This window comes from Leucopleurus acutus (genome assembly GCF_964270905.1).
Source record: "Leucopleurus acutus genome assembly, chromosome: 11".
In the NCBI taxonomy this organism is placed as follows: Eukaryota; Metazoa; Chordata; class Mammalia; order Artiodactyla; family Delphinidae; genus Leucopleurus; species Leucopleurus acutus.
In genome coordinates this window covers 73,379,422-73,397,555 of record NC_139152.1, presented here as the reverse complement: position 1 = coordinate 73,397,555, position 18,134 = coordinate 73,379,422, and the positions used below count along the sequence as shown (strand labels likewise).

Genomic DNA, 18,134 nt, shown 5'->3' with positions numbered 1-18,134 from the left:
GCTGTTTTTGGATGGAATGTCCTATAAATATCAATTAAATCTATCTGGTCTATTGTGTCATTTAAAGCTTCTGTTTCCTTATTTATTTTCATTTTGGATGATCTGTCCATTGGTGTAAGTGAGATGTTAAAGTCCCCCATAGTTATTGTGTTACTGTCGACTTCCTCTTTTATAGCTGTTAGCAGTTGCCTTATGTATTGAGGTGCTCCTATGTTGAGTGCATATATATTTATAATTGTTATATCTTCTTCTTGGATTGATCCCTTGATCATTATGTAGTGTCCTTCCTTGTCTCTTGTAACATTCTTTATTTTAAAGTCTATTTTATCTGATACGAGTATTGCTACTCCAGCTTTCTTTTGATTTCCATTTGCATGGAATATCTTTTTCCATCCCCTCACTTTAGTCTGTATGTGTCCCTAGGTCTGAAGTGGGTCTCTTGTAGACAGCACATAGATGGGTCTTGTTTTTCTATCCATTCGGCAAGCCTGTGTCTTTTGGTTGGAGCATTTAATCCATTCACGTTTAAGGTAATTATCAATATGTATGTTCCTATGACCATTTTCTTAATTGTTTTGGGTTTGCTTTTGTAGGTCCTTTTATTCTCTTGTGTTTCCTACTTAGAAGTTCCTTTAGCATTTGTTGTGGAGCTGGTTTGGTGGTGTTGAATTCTCTTAGCTTTTGCTTGTGTGTAAAGCTTTTGATTTCTCCATCGAATCTGAATGAGATCCTTGCATGGCAGAGTAACTTGGTTGTAGGTTCTTCCCTTTCATCACGTAAAGTATATCATACCACTCCTTTCTGGCTTGTAGAGTTTCTGCTGAGAAATCAGCTGTTAACCTTATGGGAGTTCCCTTCTATGGTATTTGTCATTTTTCCCTTGCTGCTTTCAATAATTTTTCTTTGTCTTTAATTTTTGCCAGTTTGATTACTATGTGTCTCAATGTGTTTCTCCTTGGGTTTATCCTGTATGGGACTCTCTGTGCTTCCTGGACTTGGGTGGCTATTTCCTTACCCATGTTAAGGAAGTTTTCGACTGTAATCTCTTCAAATATTTTCTCGGGTCCTTTCTCTCTCTCTTCTCCTTCTGGGACCCCTGTATTGCCAATGTTGTTGAGTTTAATGTTGTCTCAGAGGTCTCTTAGGCTGTCTTCATTTCTTTTCATTCTTTTTTCTTTATTCTGTTCCGCAGCAGTGAATTCCACCATTCTGTCTTCCAGGTCACTCATCTGTTCTTCTGCCTCAGTTATTCTGCTATTGATTCCTTCTAGTGTAGTTTTCATTTCAGTTATTGTATAGTTCGTCTCTGTTTGTTCTTTAATTCTTCTAGGTCTTTGTTAAACATTTCTTGCATCTTCTCGATCTTTGCCTCCATTCTTTTTCCGACGTCCTGGATCATCTTCACTATCATTATTCTGAATTCTTTTTCTGGAAGGTTGCCCTATCTCCGCTTCATTTAGTTGTTTTTCTGGGGTTTTATCTTGTTCCTTCATCTGGTACATAGCCCTGTGCCTTTTATCTTGTCTGTCTTTCTGTGAATGTGGTTTTTGTTCCACAGGCTGCACAATTGTAGTTCTTTTTGCTTCTGCTCCATAGTTTCTTAATAGTCTAAAATTATTCATTTTCTTTTCAATCTTCTATCTCCGTTCTAAAAAGGCCCTTAAGAGAGAAAAATAACCTTGGAAAGGATTTTAAAGGGAAAGAGTATAAAAGCAGTAGACAAGATGTCTGAGAATTTTCTCATTTGTTTTTTAACGGGGCATGTGGATAATAGGTGTGTCTCTGAAGGAACTTCAGTTTTGTATAAATGAGTTGTCCTATTTTCAGTCTGTTGGAGCTCTCTGGCCTCCCCAATCCAGGAAGTTACAGGCTTGAGGAGTTGATTCTTTTGTTGATGATAGCATTCAATTTTAATTCTCAACACACCAGTTCTTTTCTTACAAAAAGCCTCACTGTAGAGTTGGTAGGATGAGTAATAGATGCTCTCTTGGGTCATATGGATAACACCAGAAAATGACAGTAGAAAGAAATAGAGAATACTTTTAAAAAACAAGGTACTTGGGGCTTCCCTGGTGGCGCAGTGAGAGTCCGCCTGCTGATGCAGGGGACACGGGTTCGTGCCCCGGTCCGGGAGGATCCCACGTGCCGCAGAGTGGCTGGGCCCATGAGCCATGGCTGCTGAGCCTGCACGTCCAGACCCTGTGCTCCGCAAAGGGAGAGGCCACAACAGTGAGAGGCCCGCAGGCCACAAAAAGAAAAAAAACAAAAAAAACCCAAAAAACAAGGTACTTGGCTTGGAAGCAGTGCAGACCTCAGACAGAAACTACCTTGAAACTAAATTATTTAAATATAAAAGAATAAAAGGTTAAAAGACTCTCAGTTAATCTATATAGTATATTTTCATCTTTTTAATGGTCTATCAGTGTCATTCGTTGTGCTTATTTTTAGTTGGAAAAGGTGTTGGTAGCAGAATAGGAGTTTGCTGCGTGGTGTGCTAACACTGGCCTAGGGTATTTAATATGTACATGCATGTCATGTGTATGTCATGGTGGGGGTGGGGGTGATTGTCAGGAGCCTTCCAGAACAATTATCTTTCTTATGCTTTCCAGGTTTTCACCTGATGGAAGACTAATTGTATCATGTAGTGAGGATAAAACTATTAAAATCTGGGATACCACAAATAAGCAATGTGTTAATAACTTCTCAGATTTTGTAGGGTAAGTCCATTCTCTTTTTGCATTTATATGGGTTAGTTTGATACGGAGACATTTAATTATTACAATTCAAATAAAGAAATGAGAGTAAAGAGAAATCAAAATATTAGACCATCTTATTCTTTCCTCCTAGGTTTGCAAATTTTGTGGATTTTAACCCTAGTGGTACATGCATAGCTTCAGCAGGTTCTGATCATACCGTGAAAATCTGGGATATAAGAGTGAACAAGTTACTCCAGCATTATCAAGGTAACAATTTCCATAACAAAATTCAGTTGTAAAATGGGCTCCTTTAGGAAGTTCTTACGCTGACAGACTATCCTTCTCAGTGTGGCTTAGCCCTCTTAATGAGAAAGATGGGCTGACTTTGAACTGACTAGAGAAGAGTTAGCCCCTATCAGCAGCATGGTCCCAGGAGCTGGAGTAGAGGCCAGCATACAGAAGGGGGTGGAGGGACCTTAAAAATGATGCCAGGGCTGTAAAAAATAATAATAATAAAGAAGAAGAAAAAAGGTTACTGTAAGATTTTCAAACTTAATTATCTGCTTTGTATAAGACTCCAGGATACGGCTTCCCTGGTGGCGCAGTGGTTGAGAGTCCGCCTGCCGATGGAGTGGACACAGGTTTGTGCCCTGGTCCTGGAAGATCCCACGTAGCGTGGAGCGGCTGGGCCCGTAAGCCATGGCCGCTGAGCCTGCACGTCCGGAGCCTGTGCTCCACAACGGGAGAGGCCACAACAGTGAGAGGTCCGTGTACCGCAAAAAAAAAGAATCCAGGATAGAAATTGACTCAGAAGGAGATACCTGAGCACAGATAGGTGTTATAACTGGTAGAAAACAACATCCTACTGTGCCCATATATTGAAGTTAAAAGAGAAATGAATTGATTTCTTAGTGTATATTAGATTTATATTAAATCCACATTTCCCTTTCTTTTTTGGAGGGAGGTTTTTGTTTGTTTTTTTTTTGCGGTACGTGGGCCTCTCCCTGTTGTGGCCTCTCCCGTTGTGGAGCACAGGCTCCGGACGCGCAGGCTCAGCGGCCATGGCTCACGGGCCGAGCCACTCTGTGGCATGTGGGATCCTCCCGGACCGGAGCACGAACCTGTGTCCCCTGCATTGGCAGGCGGACTCTCAACCACTGCACCACCAGGGAAGCCCCACATTTCCCTTTCTTAATAACTATAATGTAGCAGACACTGTGCTAAATCCTCACAACAGCCCTAAGACGTATTACTATTACCACCACTTTAAAGATAAGGAAACTGAGGCTTAAAGGGGCTAAGTTACTTGCTAAAATATTGATAGAACTGACATGGGACTTTCTGTTTATGAAGTACATTTTTATAAAATACAGTGATGAACAAACTTTTGATCGCTGTGTTATGCTGCCTCCTATTGGAAGGAGGTTGTCCAGAAATGAATTCTCAAGCTGGCAAGACTGCCCTTCTCCACATATATCTCCATACACTTCACCCCTTGACCCAAGCAACTAACTGGTAATTAAATTTAGTTTAAGGCTAAGATGTATACCTTATGTGAGCTGGTGGTAATCAGTGGTTGCTTATATTGGTAATATATCTGAAGATTTTATAGTTATGTGTCTATTAAGATCATTCTCCCATGACTCACTCTCATTTGTAAAGCTATTCTGTGTCATGAGCTATGTGGGATTTTGGTTGCTGTGGAGACATTGCCCCGAATTGATTCTTTCAGCCTGGTATTGCTAATAGGGTAAAGGGGCATCTCTAGAATTAAGAATTATTCTCTGAACTTTTTGCTTTAATTTTCTACAAATCAGTTCACAGCGGTGGAGTTAATTGTGTGTCATTCCATCCTTCGGGTAACTATCTCATCACTGCTTCTTCAGATGGTATGCTTAAGATTCTGGACCTCTTAGAAGGAAGGCTTATATATACACTTCAAGGACATACGGTATGAACAGTAAGATTTTTACTTCTTAAATAATATATCTTTAAAAGTTTTGATCCATTTTATTATATGGCTTTATTATTTTTCCAAGTGTAGCACACATTGCTGCTACCACAATGTGTTTTGTTTTTTTTTGCTTCCAAGGCTGTGTTTTTTATTTTAAAATAAATAATATTTTTTATCTTTAAATAAATATTATTTATTGTAATTCATGTCAAAATCAATGTGTATCTTTCAGTGGACATTAACTTAATCCTTTACTGCTATCTTCCTCAGTATGTAGTATAGGTTTGACTGGTTAAATGGTGATGGATACATGTTTTTCTTACTTCTGATCTTTCCCCTCATGTGGAGGCTGTCCCACTAGCTTTGACCCTCTTAGCCTCCACACCCCCTCACTCTCTCCTTTCACTAATCTGATTGGCGAGTTTAGAAGGAGAAATTTGACAAGTCGAGCCCAATGCCTTCTACTCTTGGGAGCCTGTGCCTGTCTGTATGGTTTTCCTCTGATATTTCTTGTGGGGAGGCCTGCCCTTGTCCAGCCTTGCCTGTGACTGGGTACTCAAATCTGACTCATTCTGGGATTCAGTTCTAGAAAGCCCAGTTGCCCACAGATAAAGCTACATTTTCTCTTTATAAGCCTTCATCAGTAAGAAAGATAATATTTCTTTTGTCTTATTTTTCAATTGTTTTAGGAACCCAGTGGGGAAGTGGGGTGCTATCTATTGAGCCTATTCAGTCACACACACACACACAAACACACATATACACTAGTATATAATGTACTAAAGAAAAACTTTTTAAGTGTAGAAACTATCTTTCCTTTCTGGGTAAATATTCAAACTTCTCTAAATTTTTTAGAATGCATCCTCTTTTTTTTTTTAATAAGATGTACTAGGTACTTCCTTTTAACCAAGTATAAGTTATTTATATCCAGAAATAGATGAGTTTTGTGGTCTAAGGGAGAAGTGTTTTTTTCTGCCTTCATGTATCCTGCCGGACTTCCTGCTTGCTTTATCATTTGTTCTGCAGCTGTGTTAGAGTGAAGCAGAAATAGACACTAACCAGCTCAGATATATGTGTACCCATGGATTTAGGCTGGATGAACAACAAATAAAAGTGGCCAAAGATTAAAATATCCATGGAAGAAGGACAGAGTAATAGAAAAAAGATAAATAAAATAATTTAGGAGAAAAGCACTACACATGAATATGGAATATTTCACAGTCTGGAGGTGAAGGTGTTTATGATGCTATAATAACCTGAGTCTGTGGGATGGTCTACTTGAAAAATATAAGATGTTTTTCCCCCAAGGTTTTCTTGCATAGATTAAGGACATATTAAAAACAAACAGTATATGAATATTTTTGAAATGAGGAAGATTTACTCTTATCTTGACTGAAAATTGACCTAGAGGTCATGTTGTGACTGTGCCAGGTATAGTCTTGTCCAGCTCCACAGCCATTACTCCATTTCGTGTTCCTGTTACCTCTCACCTAGATAATTGCAGTAACTTCCTAACTGCCCTGCAACCATGTGTTCTGACTCCAACTCATCATTCTCACAATCATGATATCAATTTTCATCAATCACAGCTCTTCTATCCATGTCCTGCTCTTAAAACTTTGAGTGGCTCAATATTGCCCACATGAAGGGAGAACTCAGTGAAGCCTGTTGTGGTCAGGAAATAAGCTTTGTTCATGCAGCCTCATTGCCATCACCTACAGAATTATCATTCAGTTTCTGCTAGTGATTTGTTGAATAAAGAATCCAAAGCCAGAAAATCTTAACAGAAATTCTTACTAACTTACCTATGCACAAGCTTTTCTTTAAAGGGGAGAAGAGTGTATTTTCTCATTTTTATTAGCATCTCTTTTTTCACTTAGTATCATTTATAGATGTTTTAATGTAATTGGGTTGATTCTTTGATTCTCTTTGCCTGCATAAGTTACTAACAGCTGGATATGTTCTCAAGACATTGCATAAATAGTCTGCACAAGTTAGGATGAAAAATTAATACTCACGGCCTTCTTGGCCATGAGAACACATTACCAAGTAAGTTTTTCTTTTATCTCCCTTTATTTCTTAGGGGCCTGTCTTCACTGTTACATTTTCAAAAGGTGGAGAGCTGTTTACATCAGGAGGTGCAGATGCACAGGTTTGTAAATCTCTCGGCTCCCTCTTTGATTTGGTTAGGGGAATGGAATCTGAGACCTCAGCTAAGATTTTTACAACCAGCTAGTTTGTATATGTTAAGATGATTATCAATGAGTTTATATTTTAATTTAGTGCCAGGAAGTCTGCTATCTCATAGCTGAAATACTTCCAGTTCTGATAGTTTTTGGAACTCAAATAGCAGTTATTTTCTTTTGCTCATCTTTACACTTAATTATAATACATAAAACTGACACTTACTGAATACCTAATATTGGTGTGGCCCTTTCACTTGAATTATTGCTTAATCTATTGTCTGTATGCCTTGTTTTTCAAATGTTGATTAAGCTCCTTGAGGATGGTAAAATTAAATTGTTTGTATAGCAAATCTGCATTTATTTGAAATGACCAAAAGTCATTCAGAGCCAGATTTATTGAATAAGGTGGACAGTAAAGCCAAAAACATGATTTTGGGCTTTGGGAAAAGTAAAAGAGGATTTTAAGATAATAAGTTATTTTCTTAATATGAATTTTAAACTGGACATAAAGGCAATTTGAAATGCTAAATCTCTCCCTATCACCCTTTTAAAAAAAAAAGTGTTGAGATGTAGTGTTGTCAGAATATATATCTAGCCTTCCTGACTATTTTGAGAGACAATTCTATATATTCATTTTTTTAAAAATTTACTTCTACTGCTTGTACATGCAAGTCAATAACTACCAACCTGATTAATTTGTATAGGTCTTATTGTGGAAGACTAACTTTGATGAACTGAATTGTAAAGACGTTATTAAAAGAAACCTCAAAAGATTACACTTTGATTCACCACCACATCTTCTCGATATCTACCCAAGGACACCACATCCCCGGGAGGGAAAAATTGAAACTGTTGAAGTGAGTACTTTGTGCATATTTGCCCTACCATTTGTTAAGTGTACACTTTGGGGCTGTTGGTCAACTAGATGCTTGAAATTATACTTAATTAGATGAAACCTAGTCCTGCTTTAAAACAGCAGCACTTCAAGAAACAATTATTTTCACTAATAAAATAAAACTGTAAATAAGGTAGTGTGTAATAGTACTAAAGCCTCTCATATTTGCTTCTTGAAGATTTAGAAATAAAACTTAAAAATTGTGTTAATAATAATGGAAATGAGGAATCAAATCTAAGACCTCTGATGACTGTAAAGTCTGAGCTGGCTTCATATTCTAGGCACGTTTAGGGAGCTCATGTGATGGCTGTCAAGAGAACAGGGCTGAAGGGCAAGAATTTTTAGAGCAGTTATTGAAATAGGTATCTTGAAGCCCTTTTACAATAAAAAATAAAATAAAAGGTCTTATGAACAGTAAAAAGAAGAGACTTAAGCATTAAACCTAATAGTTGAGACCATTTTACTGTTTGCCAACATATATTTTCAAGTATATAATTATCTGTTTAGCTGTAAATTTTTGTTGGCAAGTTCCCTTAGGTCCTATAGATTTAAATGTTCTACTCTCTTCAAAGAAAAAAGTTCCGTCTTTGCTGGGTACTTTGCTGGTATTAGTCTATTTCTTTCCATTTTGCATGATTCTTTTTTTTTTTTTTTTTTTTTTGCTGGCTTGTGGGATCTTCGTTCCCCAAACAGGGATTGAACCCGGGTCCACAGCAGTGAAAGCGCCGAATCCTAACCACTGGACTGCCAGGGAATTCCCATTGCATGATTCTTCTTAAGTTGTTTTTTCTCTCAGAAAGAGCAGATACCAGGAATTACTATTATCTGTTCATCTGAATTTTTTTTCCAATCACTGGCAGAGTCTTTCTTTGCTTTTCAAGTAGATGTTTAAAAATTCTTAAGATATTATTCCTGAGTGGCAGTTCACAGCCACCTCCTGCTTGTTATTCATGCTGTAGTTCCAGACCCCCTTCTGTGGTCTCTGGCTTCCTTACCCCGTGTCAGTTCTTTTTTTTTTTTTTTTTTTTTTTTTTTTTTTTTTTTTTGGTGGTACGCGGGCCTCTCACTGCCGTGGCCTCTCCCATCGCGGAGCACAGGCTCCGGACCCGCAGGCGCTCAGCGGCCATGGCTCACGGGTCCAGCCGCCCCGCGGCATGTGGGATCCTCCCGGACCGGGGCACGAACCCGCGTCCCCTGCATCGGCAGGCGGCCTCTCAACCACTGCGCCACCAGGGAAGCCCCCGTGTCAGTTCTTTAGTTTTGGTTTCCTTGGTCTTAGCCTTTTCTCTTACCTCAGGTATTTCTTTTAGTCTCAGGTTTTGTGTATGGGTGTGTGCATGTGCCCGCATGCATAAATTTAAGTTTTTAAAACTTCTAATTCTTTTAGACTGTTTTTTAGATTTTGTTTAATCTAGCCACATTTTGGGGATTTCTTTCCTTGTTTTTCAATGGTAGTGTTTATTTTCAGTTCTTTGCTATAATTTTTGTCCTCTCCAACTTCCGACCATCTTTCCAGACCTTCTAACTAAAGTGTTTACCATTGTGCTTTACTACATCTTCATGCCACTTATTGTATTATCATTTCCCCCTCTTTCATTTCTTTGAAAGAAAGAATGTAGTGTAATTTGTGGTTCACCACATTTTTGTTTCAGTTTCTGCAATTATGGATGCATTTGTTGATCCCCTGTGATCCCATGCGTTCACATCAAATATATGTGAAATATATTTTAACTTGAGTTTTCTTTTCTTGTTTTACCTAAGCTGGTTTTATTGACTCTTGGTGTTTTTTATTCTAGTATTTCTGTAGCTTAGCTGGGCCTGATCAGCAACATTGCTGCTGCCCTCTCATCCGCTTAGCCACCTACCTTTCCAGTGTGGTAGGTGACAGAGCTGCAGGCTGAGCCCAGGTCTCCTTACTCCTAATTCATTTATACTTCCATGACATCACACTGCCTCAGCACTGAGGATTCAAGCCATTTTCTCTGTGATTTATTCTCAGCCCCAGCTCACTTAAGAGTGCTAGACTTTCTTTTTTTTTTTTTTTTGCGGTACGTGGGTCTCTCACCGCTGTGGCCTCTCCCGTTGCAGAGCACAGGCTCCGGACGCACAGGCCCAGCGGCCACGGCTCACGGGCCCAGCCGCTCCGCAACATGTGGGATCCTCCCAGACTGGGGCACGAACCCGTGTCCCCTGCATTGGCAGGCGGACTCTCAACCACTGCGCCACCAGGGAAGCCCTAGGCTTCCTTTAAAGTGTCAACAAGTTCTCTAAGTAGCTCTTCTCTGACAGTGGAGCCAGAAAGCAGTAAAACCAGCTGGGTTGCTTTCTATGGCTAGGTCAAGATGACCCAGGGCATGCAGAGCCACTCTCAACCCATATTTTTCACATATACCCTTAAAAAATCTATTAAAAACTGGCTTTTCATCTTGGAGTTACACCTCAGTTACAGTATACAGAATCTTGAACACTGTGACTGAATTACGTTTGTTGCCTTAAGAAAGTCAGCCTCTGTGTACAGTTTAAATTATCTGTACACACTCATACATACTCACTGAATGGGGACTGAAATAAACTTATAGTAGCAACTGTAGTATCTATCATTTATCTACCACAAAAATTTTAGAAAATGGCACTTCTGAGAAAGTGAATGTCAGTTTCTAATCCTAGGGGATCAGAGACCAATTCATAAAGAGTCATTATCCATTTCTTTCCCTTATCTTAGTTACAGAAGATGATTGGGGGAACCAATGCTCTGTCTCCCTAAGCGTAAACAAGTAATTATGATTTACCACTCTAAATATGGTTTGTATACAGGACAGTGATGAGAGAAATGTCCCGGGAGAGTATACAGATTGTGCACGTAGATATTCTCTACAACTCTACTTACTATTTTTATTTTTCATATTTACCAAAAGGCTTAGTTCTTACTAGATGCCAGTACGTAATAGAGAGTATTGAACATTTATTAAATATCAGTTACTACCTGGGCACTTTACATTTATTATCTGCTTAAATTAAGTATACAGTATGACTTAATGTTTGTCAAAATTCAGATTTTGTGATATGAAATGCCAGAGATTTTATGATATACAATTCTGCATATGAACAACCAACTGTTCATTTTTTTTCCCCTTAAAATCTCTTATAATAAAGCAAGGGTGTAAAGTTTTCTGGACAGAGAACATCTTTAATATTATGAATAAATAATTATTAAATATCAAATTATTTTTTAAAGTAATGTCTGTGAATCCCTCATAGAGCCAAAAGACTATAAATTTTTAAATGTCATTTAGAATAGTATGAATCAGAAGTTGTACTGTGCTCATTTAAGATTAGCAAATTTTACTTTGAAATACTAAATTTGATGGATTAGATTTTTTTTTTCAAAGCTTTAGGCAAGGTCAGCTTACATATGTTACTTTGGAAATATTTGGAAACTAGTAAACCTTTTTTTTTTTTTCCGATACGCCAGCTTCTCACTGTTATGGCCTCTCCCGTTGCGGAGCACAGGCTCCGGACGCGCAGGCTCAGTGGCCACGGCTCACAGGCCCAGCCGCTCCGCGGCATGTGGGATCTTCCCGGACCGGGGCACGAACCTGTGTCCCCTGCGTCGGCAGGCGGACTCCCAACCACTGCGCCACCAGGGAAGCGCTAAACTTTTTTTTTTTTTGAGGTCAGAATTCCTGACTAAAGGAATAAAAATGTATTATTAGAAGATGTGAAATAAATGGCATCTAAATAATCTAATTTCCCCAGCTTTCTCTTTTTGCAGTAACCATGAATGCTTCATTTCTGAGTTTGAAGTAACATAGCTTTCCTATGATTTGTATTTTATTGTGTTTTCTGTGAGGCTCATTTGAATCGCATATAATCTCAGTCTTCTGGGTGAAATTATTTGGCCTTTTGCAAAAGCCATCCATTTGTCAGCCTTAAAGTCATCACTTGTTTGAAGGTGGGGAATCCTGTGGAGTCTTAGACCTTGGGTACCAGCTGACTACAGATATAAATTACTAATTCCTACACAGATAGAGAGGGTGATAGCCAGATTGCTTTTAGAAAAAATGAGAGAAGAAGGCCACATGAAAGAAGGCAGGAAGCATGAAATCCTTTCCCTTGCTGTGTCAGACCCCTCCTCTGTCCTTTCTGCTCATCTAACTGCGGAGCCTTTGTAACGCTCCTGGCCTGGGCACTCTGTCTTAATTAAAACATAAGAACAACTTCTTGCTTTTTTTGGTGGGAAAGAAGCCCACTTTTAAAACAAGTTATCTTAACCCTGCCTGCATTGCTCAATGACACATCACGAATTTGTGCTGACTTTGTCTTCTTCAGACTGTCACGAGCTGGACTGCCTAGTCCAGCCGCCCAGACAAAACCAAACTTTCCTTCTTGAAGGAGGAACTAACTTAATGCGTGTGCCTGACACTTTTCTCCCAAGCAGTTCCCTACCCTTTTGCATATTTTGATGGGAAGACATAGAGCCATTCTAAGGGATGGTGGTAGATCTTGGTGACAGAAAGGCATCAAAATAGCTATGCTAGGAGAGTTGCCGAATATTGTAGGAAGGGATAATGGTTAGTTTGTTAAAAAGAATTTGTTAATAAAATAATTGTTTTGATGACTTCTAATTTTGTAATGGCCACTTGAGATTACCTTAATCTACACATTGCATAGGAAATTCTGTACGACATTGATCAGGAAGGAAAACTTCCTTTAACTTAACCAAATATTTGTATAATGATATTTTATGGTAGTCTGGCCACGATTCATAGTTCAAAACTACAAGTGATCAATTTTAAGTCTTGGAGTCTGAGATTGGGTTTTATCTCAACCTTCTATTAAGGTTGAAACATTATGATTTATGATTTAAAAAATGACCACTCCTCTATCAGTTTTGTAATTTAGTTCTAGCTGTGCTATATGTCTACACTGTTTTGGACCTCAAAAACTGTTCTTCAGAGATTACATAATAATAATAGCAGTAATAATATCTAACACATGCAACATTTTTCTAATAGCCTTACACAAATTGTCATTAAATCTTCCTTAAAACTCTATAAAGCAAGCACCATTTTTATCCCATGAGAAATTGAGGCACATGTGAATTAAATCTTTTTTTTAATTTTTAAATTTTATTTAATTAATTTTTTTTTAATACAGCAGGTTCTTTTTCTTTTTTTTCTTGTTTTTTTTTTTGCGGTACACGGGCCTCTCACTGTTGCGGCCTCTCCCGTTGTGGAGCACAGGCTCCAGACGCGCAGGCTCAGCGGCCATGGATCACGGGCCCAGCCGCTCCATGGCATGTGGGATCTTCCCGGACCAGGGCACGAACCCGTGTACTCTGCATGGGCAGGCGGACTCTCAACCACTGCGCCACCAGTGAAGCCCAGCAGGTTCTTATTAGTCATCAGTTTTATACACATCAGTGTATACATGTCAATCCCAATCTCCCAATTCATCACACCACCACCACCACCACCCTGTGGCTTTCGCTCCTTGGTTTCCATGTTTGTTCTCTACATCTGTGTCTCAACTTCTGCCCTGCAAACCAGTTCATCTGTACCATTTTTCTAGGTTCCACATACATGCGTTAATATACGATATTTGTTTTTCTCTTTCTGACTTATTTCACTCTGTATGACAGTCTCTAGATACATCTATGTCTCAACAAATGACCCAATTTCTTTCCTTTTTATGGCTGAGTAATATTCCATTGTATATATGTGCCACATCTTCTTTATCCATTCGTCTGTCGATGGGCATTTAGGTTGCTTCCATGACCTGGCTACTGTAAATAGTGCTGCAATAAACATTGGGGTGCATGTGTCTTTTTGAATGATGGTTTTCTCTGGGTATATGCCCAGTAGTGGGATTGCTGGATCATATGGTAATTCTATTTTTAGTTTTTTAAGGAACCTCCATACTGTTCTCCATAGTTGCTGTATCAATTTACATTGCCACCAACAGTGCAAGAGGGTTCCCTTTTCTCCACACCCTCTCCAGCATTTGTTGTTTGTAGATTTTCTGATGACGCCCATTCTAACTGGTATGAGGTGATAGATACCTCATTGTAGTTTTGATTTGTATTTCTCTAATAATTAGTGACGTTGAGCAGCTTTTCATGTGTTTCTTGGCCATCTGTATGTCTTTGGAGAAATGACTATTTAGGTCTTCTGCCCATTTTTGGATTGGGTTGTTTGTTGTTTTAATATTGAGCTGCATGAGCTGTTTGTATATTTTGGAGATTAATCCTTTGTCTGTTGCTTCGTTTGCAAATATTTTCTCCCATTCTGAGGGTTGTCTTTTCGTCTTGTTTGTGGTTTCCTTTGCTGTGCAAAAACTTTGAAGTTTCATTAGGTCCCATTTGTTTATTTTTGTTTTTATTTCATTACTCTACGAGGTGGATCACAAAAGATCTTGCTGTGATTTATGTCAAAGAGTGTTCTTCCTATATTTTCCTCTAAGAGTTTTATAGTGTCCGGTCTTACATTTAGGTCTCTAATCCATTTTGAGTTTATTTTTGTGGATGGTATTAGGGAGTGTTCCAATTTCATTCTTTCACATGTAGCTGTCCAGTTTTCCCAGCACCATTTATTGAAGAGACTGTCTTTTCTCCATTGTATATCCTTGCCTCCTTTGTCGTAGATTCATTGACCATAGGTACGTGGGTTTATCTCTGAGCTTTCTATCTTGTTCCATTGATCTATGTTTCTGTTTTTGTGCCAGTACCATATTGTCTTGATTACTGTAGCTTTGTAGCATAGTCTGAAGTCAGGGAGTCTGATTCCTGAAGCTCCGTTTTTTTTCCCTCAAGACTGCTTTCGCTTTTCAGGGTCTTTTGTGTCTCCATACAAATTTTAAGATTTTTTTCCTAGTTCCCTAAAACATGCCATTGGTAATTTGATAGGGATTGCATTGAATCTGTAGATTGCTTTGGGTAGTAGAATCATTTTCACAGTATTGATCCTTTCAATCCAAGAACATGGTATATCTCTCCATCTGTTGGTATCATCTTTAATTTCTTTCATCAGTGTCTTACAGTTTTCTGCATACAGGTCTTTTGTCTCCCTAGGTAGGTTTATTCCTAGGTATTTTATTCTTTTTGTTGCAGTGGTAAATGGGAGTGTTTCCTTAATTTCTCTTTCAGATTTTTCATCATTAGTGTATAGAAATGCAAGAGATTTCTGTGCATTAATTTTGTATCCTGCAACTTTACCAAAGTCATTGATTAGCTCTAGTAGTTTTCTGGTGGGATCTTTAGGATTCTCTATGTATAGTATCATGTCATCTGCAAAGAGTGACAGTTTGACTTCTTCTTTTCCAATTTGTATTCCTTTTATCTCTTTTTCTCCTCTGATTGCCGTGTCTAGAACTTCCAAAACTATGTTGAATAATAGTGGTGAGAGTGGACATCCTTGTCATGTTCCTGATCTTAGAGGAAAGGCTTGCAGTTTTTCACCATTGAGAATGATGTTTGCTGTGGGTTTGTCGTACATGGCCTTTACTGTGTTGAGGTAGGTTCCCTCTATGCCCACTTTCTGAGGACTTTTTATCATAAATGGGTGTTGAATTTTGTCAAAAGCTTTTTCTGCATCTATTGAGATGATCATATGCTTTTTATTCTTCAATTTGTTAATATGGTGTATCATGTTGATTGATTTGCATATTTTGAAGAATCCTTGCATCCCTGGGATAAATCCCACTTGATCATGGTGTATGATCCTTTTAATGTGTTGTTGAATTCTGTTTGCTAGTATTTTGTTGAGGATTTTTGCATCTATATTCATCAATGATATTGGTCTGTAATTTTCTTTTTTTGTAGTATCTTTGTCTGGTTTTGGTATCAGGGTGATGGTGGCCTCATAGAATGAATTAGGGAATGCTCCTTCCTCTCCAATTTGTTGGAAGAGTTTGAGAAGGACAGGTGTTAGCTCTGCTCTAAATGTTTGATAGAATTCACCTGTGAAGCCATCTGGTCCTGGACTTTTGTTTCTTTGAAGATTTTTAATCACAGTTTCAATTTCATTACTTGTGATTGTTCTGTTCATATTTTCTATTTCTTCCTGGTTCAGTCTTGGAAAGTTATACCTTTCTAGGAATATGTCCATTTCTTCCAGGTTGTCCCTTTTATTGGCATAGAGTTGCTTGTAGTAGTCTCTTAGTCTCTTAGGATGCTTTGTATTTCTGTGGTGTCTGTTGTAACTTCTTCTTTTTCATTTCTAATTTTATTGATGTGAGTCCTCTCCCTCTTTTTCTTGATGAGTCTGGCTAATGGTTTATCAATTTTATTTATCTTCTCAAAGAACCAGCTTTTAGTTTTATTGATCTTTGCTATTGTTTTCTTTGTTTCTATTTCATTTATTTCTGCTCTGATCTTTATGATTTCTTTCCTTCTGCTAACTTAGGGTTTTGTTTGTTCTTTCTCTAGTTCCTTTAGGTGTAACATTAGATTGTTTATTTGAGGTTATTCTTGTTTCTTGAGGTAGGCTTGTATAGCTATAAAGCTACTTCCCTCTTAGAACTGCTTTGCTGCATCCCATAGGTTTTGGATCATCGTGTTTTCATTGTCATTTGTCTCTAGGTATTTTTTGATTTCCTCTTTGATTTCTTCAGTGATCTCTTGGTTATTTAGTAACGTATTGTTTAGCCTCCGTGTGTGTGTGTTTTACGTTTTTTTCCCTGTAATTGATTTCTAATCTCATAGCGTTGTGGTCAGAAAAGATGCTTGATATGATTTCAGTTTTCTTAAATCTACTGAGGCTTGATTTGTGACCCAAGATGTGATCTATCCTGGAGAATGTTCCGTGCGCACTTGAGAAGAAAGTGTAATCTGCTGTTTTTGGATGGAATGTCCTATAAATATCAATTAAATCTATCTGGTCTATTGTGTCATTTAAAGCTTGTGTTTCCTTATTTATTTTCATTTTGGATGATCTGTCCATTGATGTAAGTGAGGTGTTAAAGTCCCCCACAGTTATTGTGTTACTGTTGATTTCCTCTTTTACAGCTGTTAGCAGTTGCCTTATGTATTGAGGTGCTCCTATGTTGAGTGCATATATATTTATAATTGTTATATCTTCTTCTTGGATTGATCCCTTGATCATTATGTAGTGTCCTTCCTTGTCTCTTGTAACATTCTTTATTTTAAAGTCTATTTTATTTGATATGAGTATTGCTACTCCAGCTTTCTTTTGACTTCCATTTGCATGGAATATCTTTTTCCATCCCCTCACTTTCAGTCTGTATATGTCCCTAGGTCTTATGTGGGTCTCTTGTAGACAGCACATAGATGGGTCTTGTTTTTCTATCCATTCGGCAAGCCTGTCTCTTTTGGTTGGAGCATTTAATCCATTCACGTTTAAGGTAATTATCAATATGTATGTTCCTATGACCATTTTCTTAATTGTTTTGGGTTTGCTTTTGTAGGTCCTTTTGTTCTCTTGTGTTTCCCACTTAGAGAAGTTCCTTTAGCATTTGTTGTGGAGCTGGTTTGGTGATGATGAATTCTTTTAGCTTTTGCTTCTCTGTATAGCTTTTGATTTCTGCATCTAATATGAAAGAGGTCCTTGTTGGGTAGAGTAACCTTGGTTGTAGGTTCTTCCCTTTCATCACTTTAAGTATATCATGGCACTCTCCTGTGGCTTGTAGTTTCTGCTGAGAAATCAGCTGTTAACCTTATGGAAGTTCCCTTCTATGGTATTTGTCATTTTTCCCTTGCTGCTTTCAATAATTTTTCTTTGTCTTTAATTTTTGCCAGTTTGATTACTATGTGTCTCAGCGTGTTTCTCCTTGAGTTTATCCTGTATGGGACTCTCTGTGCTTCCTGGACTTGGGTGGCTATTTCCTTACCCATTTTAAGGAAGTTTTCGACTGTAATCTCTTCAAATATTTTTTCGGGTCCTTTCTCTCTCTCTTCTCCTTCTGGGACCCCTATAATGCGAATGTTGTTGAGTTTAATGTTGTCCCAGAGGTCTCTTAGGCTGTCTTCATTTCTTTTCATTCTTTTTTCTTTATTCTGTTCCACATCAGTGAATTCCACCATTCTGTCTTCCAGGTCACTCATCTGTTCTTCTGCCTCAGTTATTCTGCTATTGATTCATTGTAGTGTAATTTTCATTTCAGTTATTGTATTGTTCATCTCTGTTTGTTCTTTAATTCTTCTAGGTCTTTGTTAAACATTTCTTGCATCTTCTCGATCTTTGCCTCCATTCTTTTCCTGAGGTCCTGGATCATCTTCACTATCATTATTCTGAATTCTTTTTGTGGACGGTTGCCTATCTCTGCTTCATTTCGTTGTTTTTCTGGGGGGTTATGTTGTTCCTTCATCTGGTACATAGCCCTCTGCCTTTTCATCTTGTCTCTCTTTCTGTGAATGTGGTTATCGTTTCACAGGCTGTAGGACAGTA

General features: G+C 38.2%; 1 protein-coding gene across 2 annotated transcripts in view; it reads left to right on the top strand.

Annotated features, from left to right (window-relative positions):
- The window catches only part of POC1B (POC1 centriolar protein B), a 107,289-nt gene that overhangs the window by 45,614 nt on the left and 43,541 nt on the right, over window positions 1-18,134 (top strand). For both annotated transcript variants that reach the window (XM_082850515.1, XM_082850516.1), the window contains 5 exons: window positions 2,610-2,717; window positions 2,848-2,963; window positions 4,514-4,647; window positions 6,734-6,802; window positions 7,541-7,693. In XM_082850515.1, the coding sequence (XP_082706641.1) occupies window positions 2,610-2,717; window positions 2,848-2,963; window positions 4,514-4,647; window positions 6,734-6,802; window positions 7,541-7,693 (580 nt within the window). The remainder of the gene's footprint in view (window positions 1-2,609; window positions 2,718-2,847; window positions 2,964-4,513; window positions 4,648-6,733; window positions 6,803-7,540; window positions 7,694-18,134) is intronic.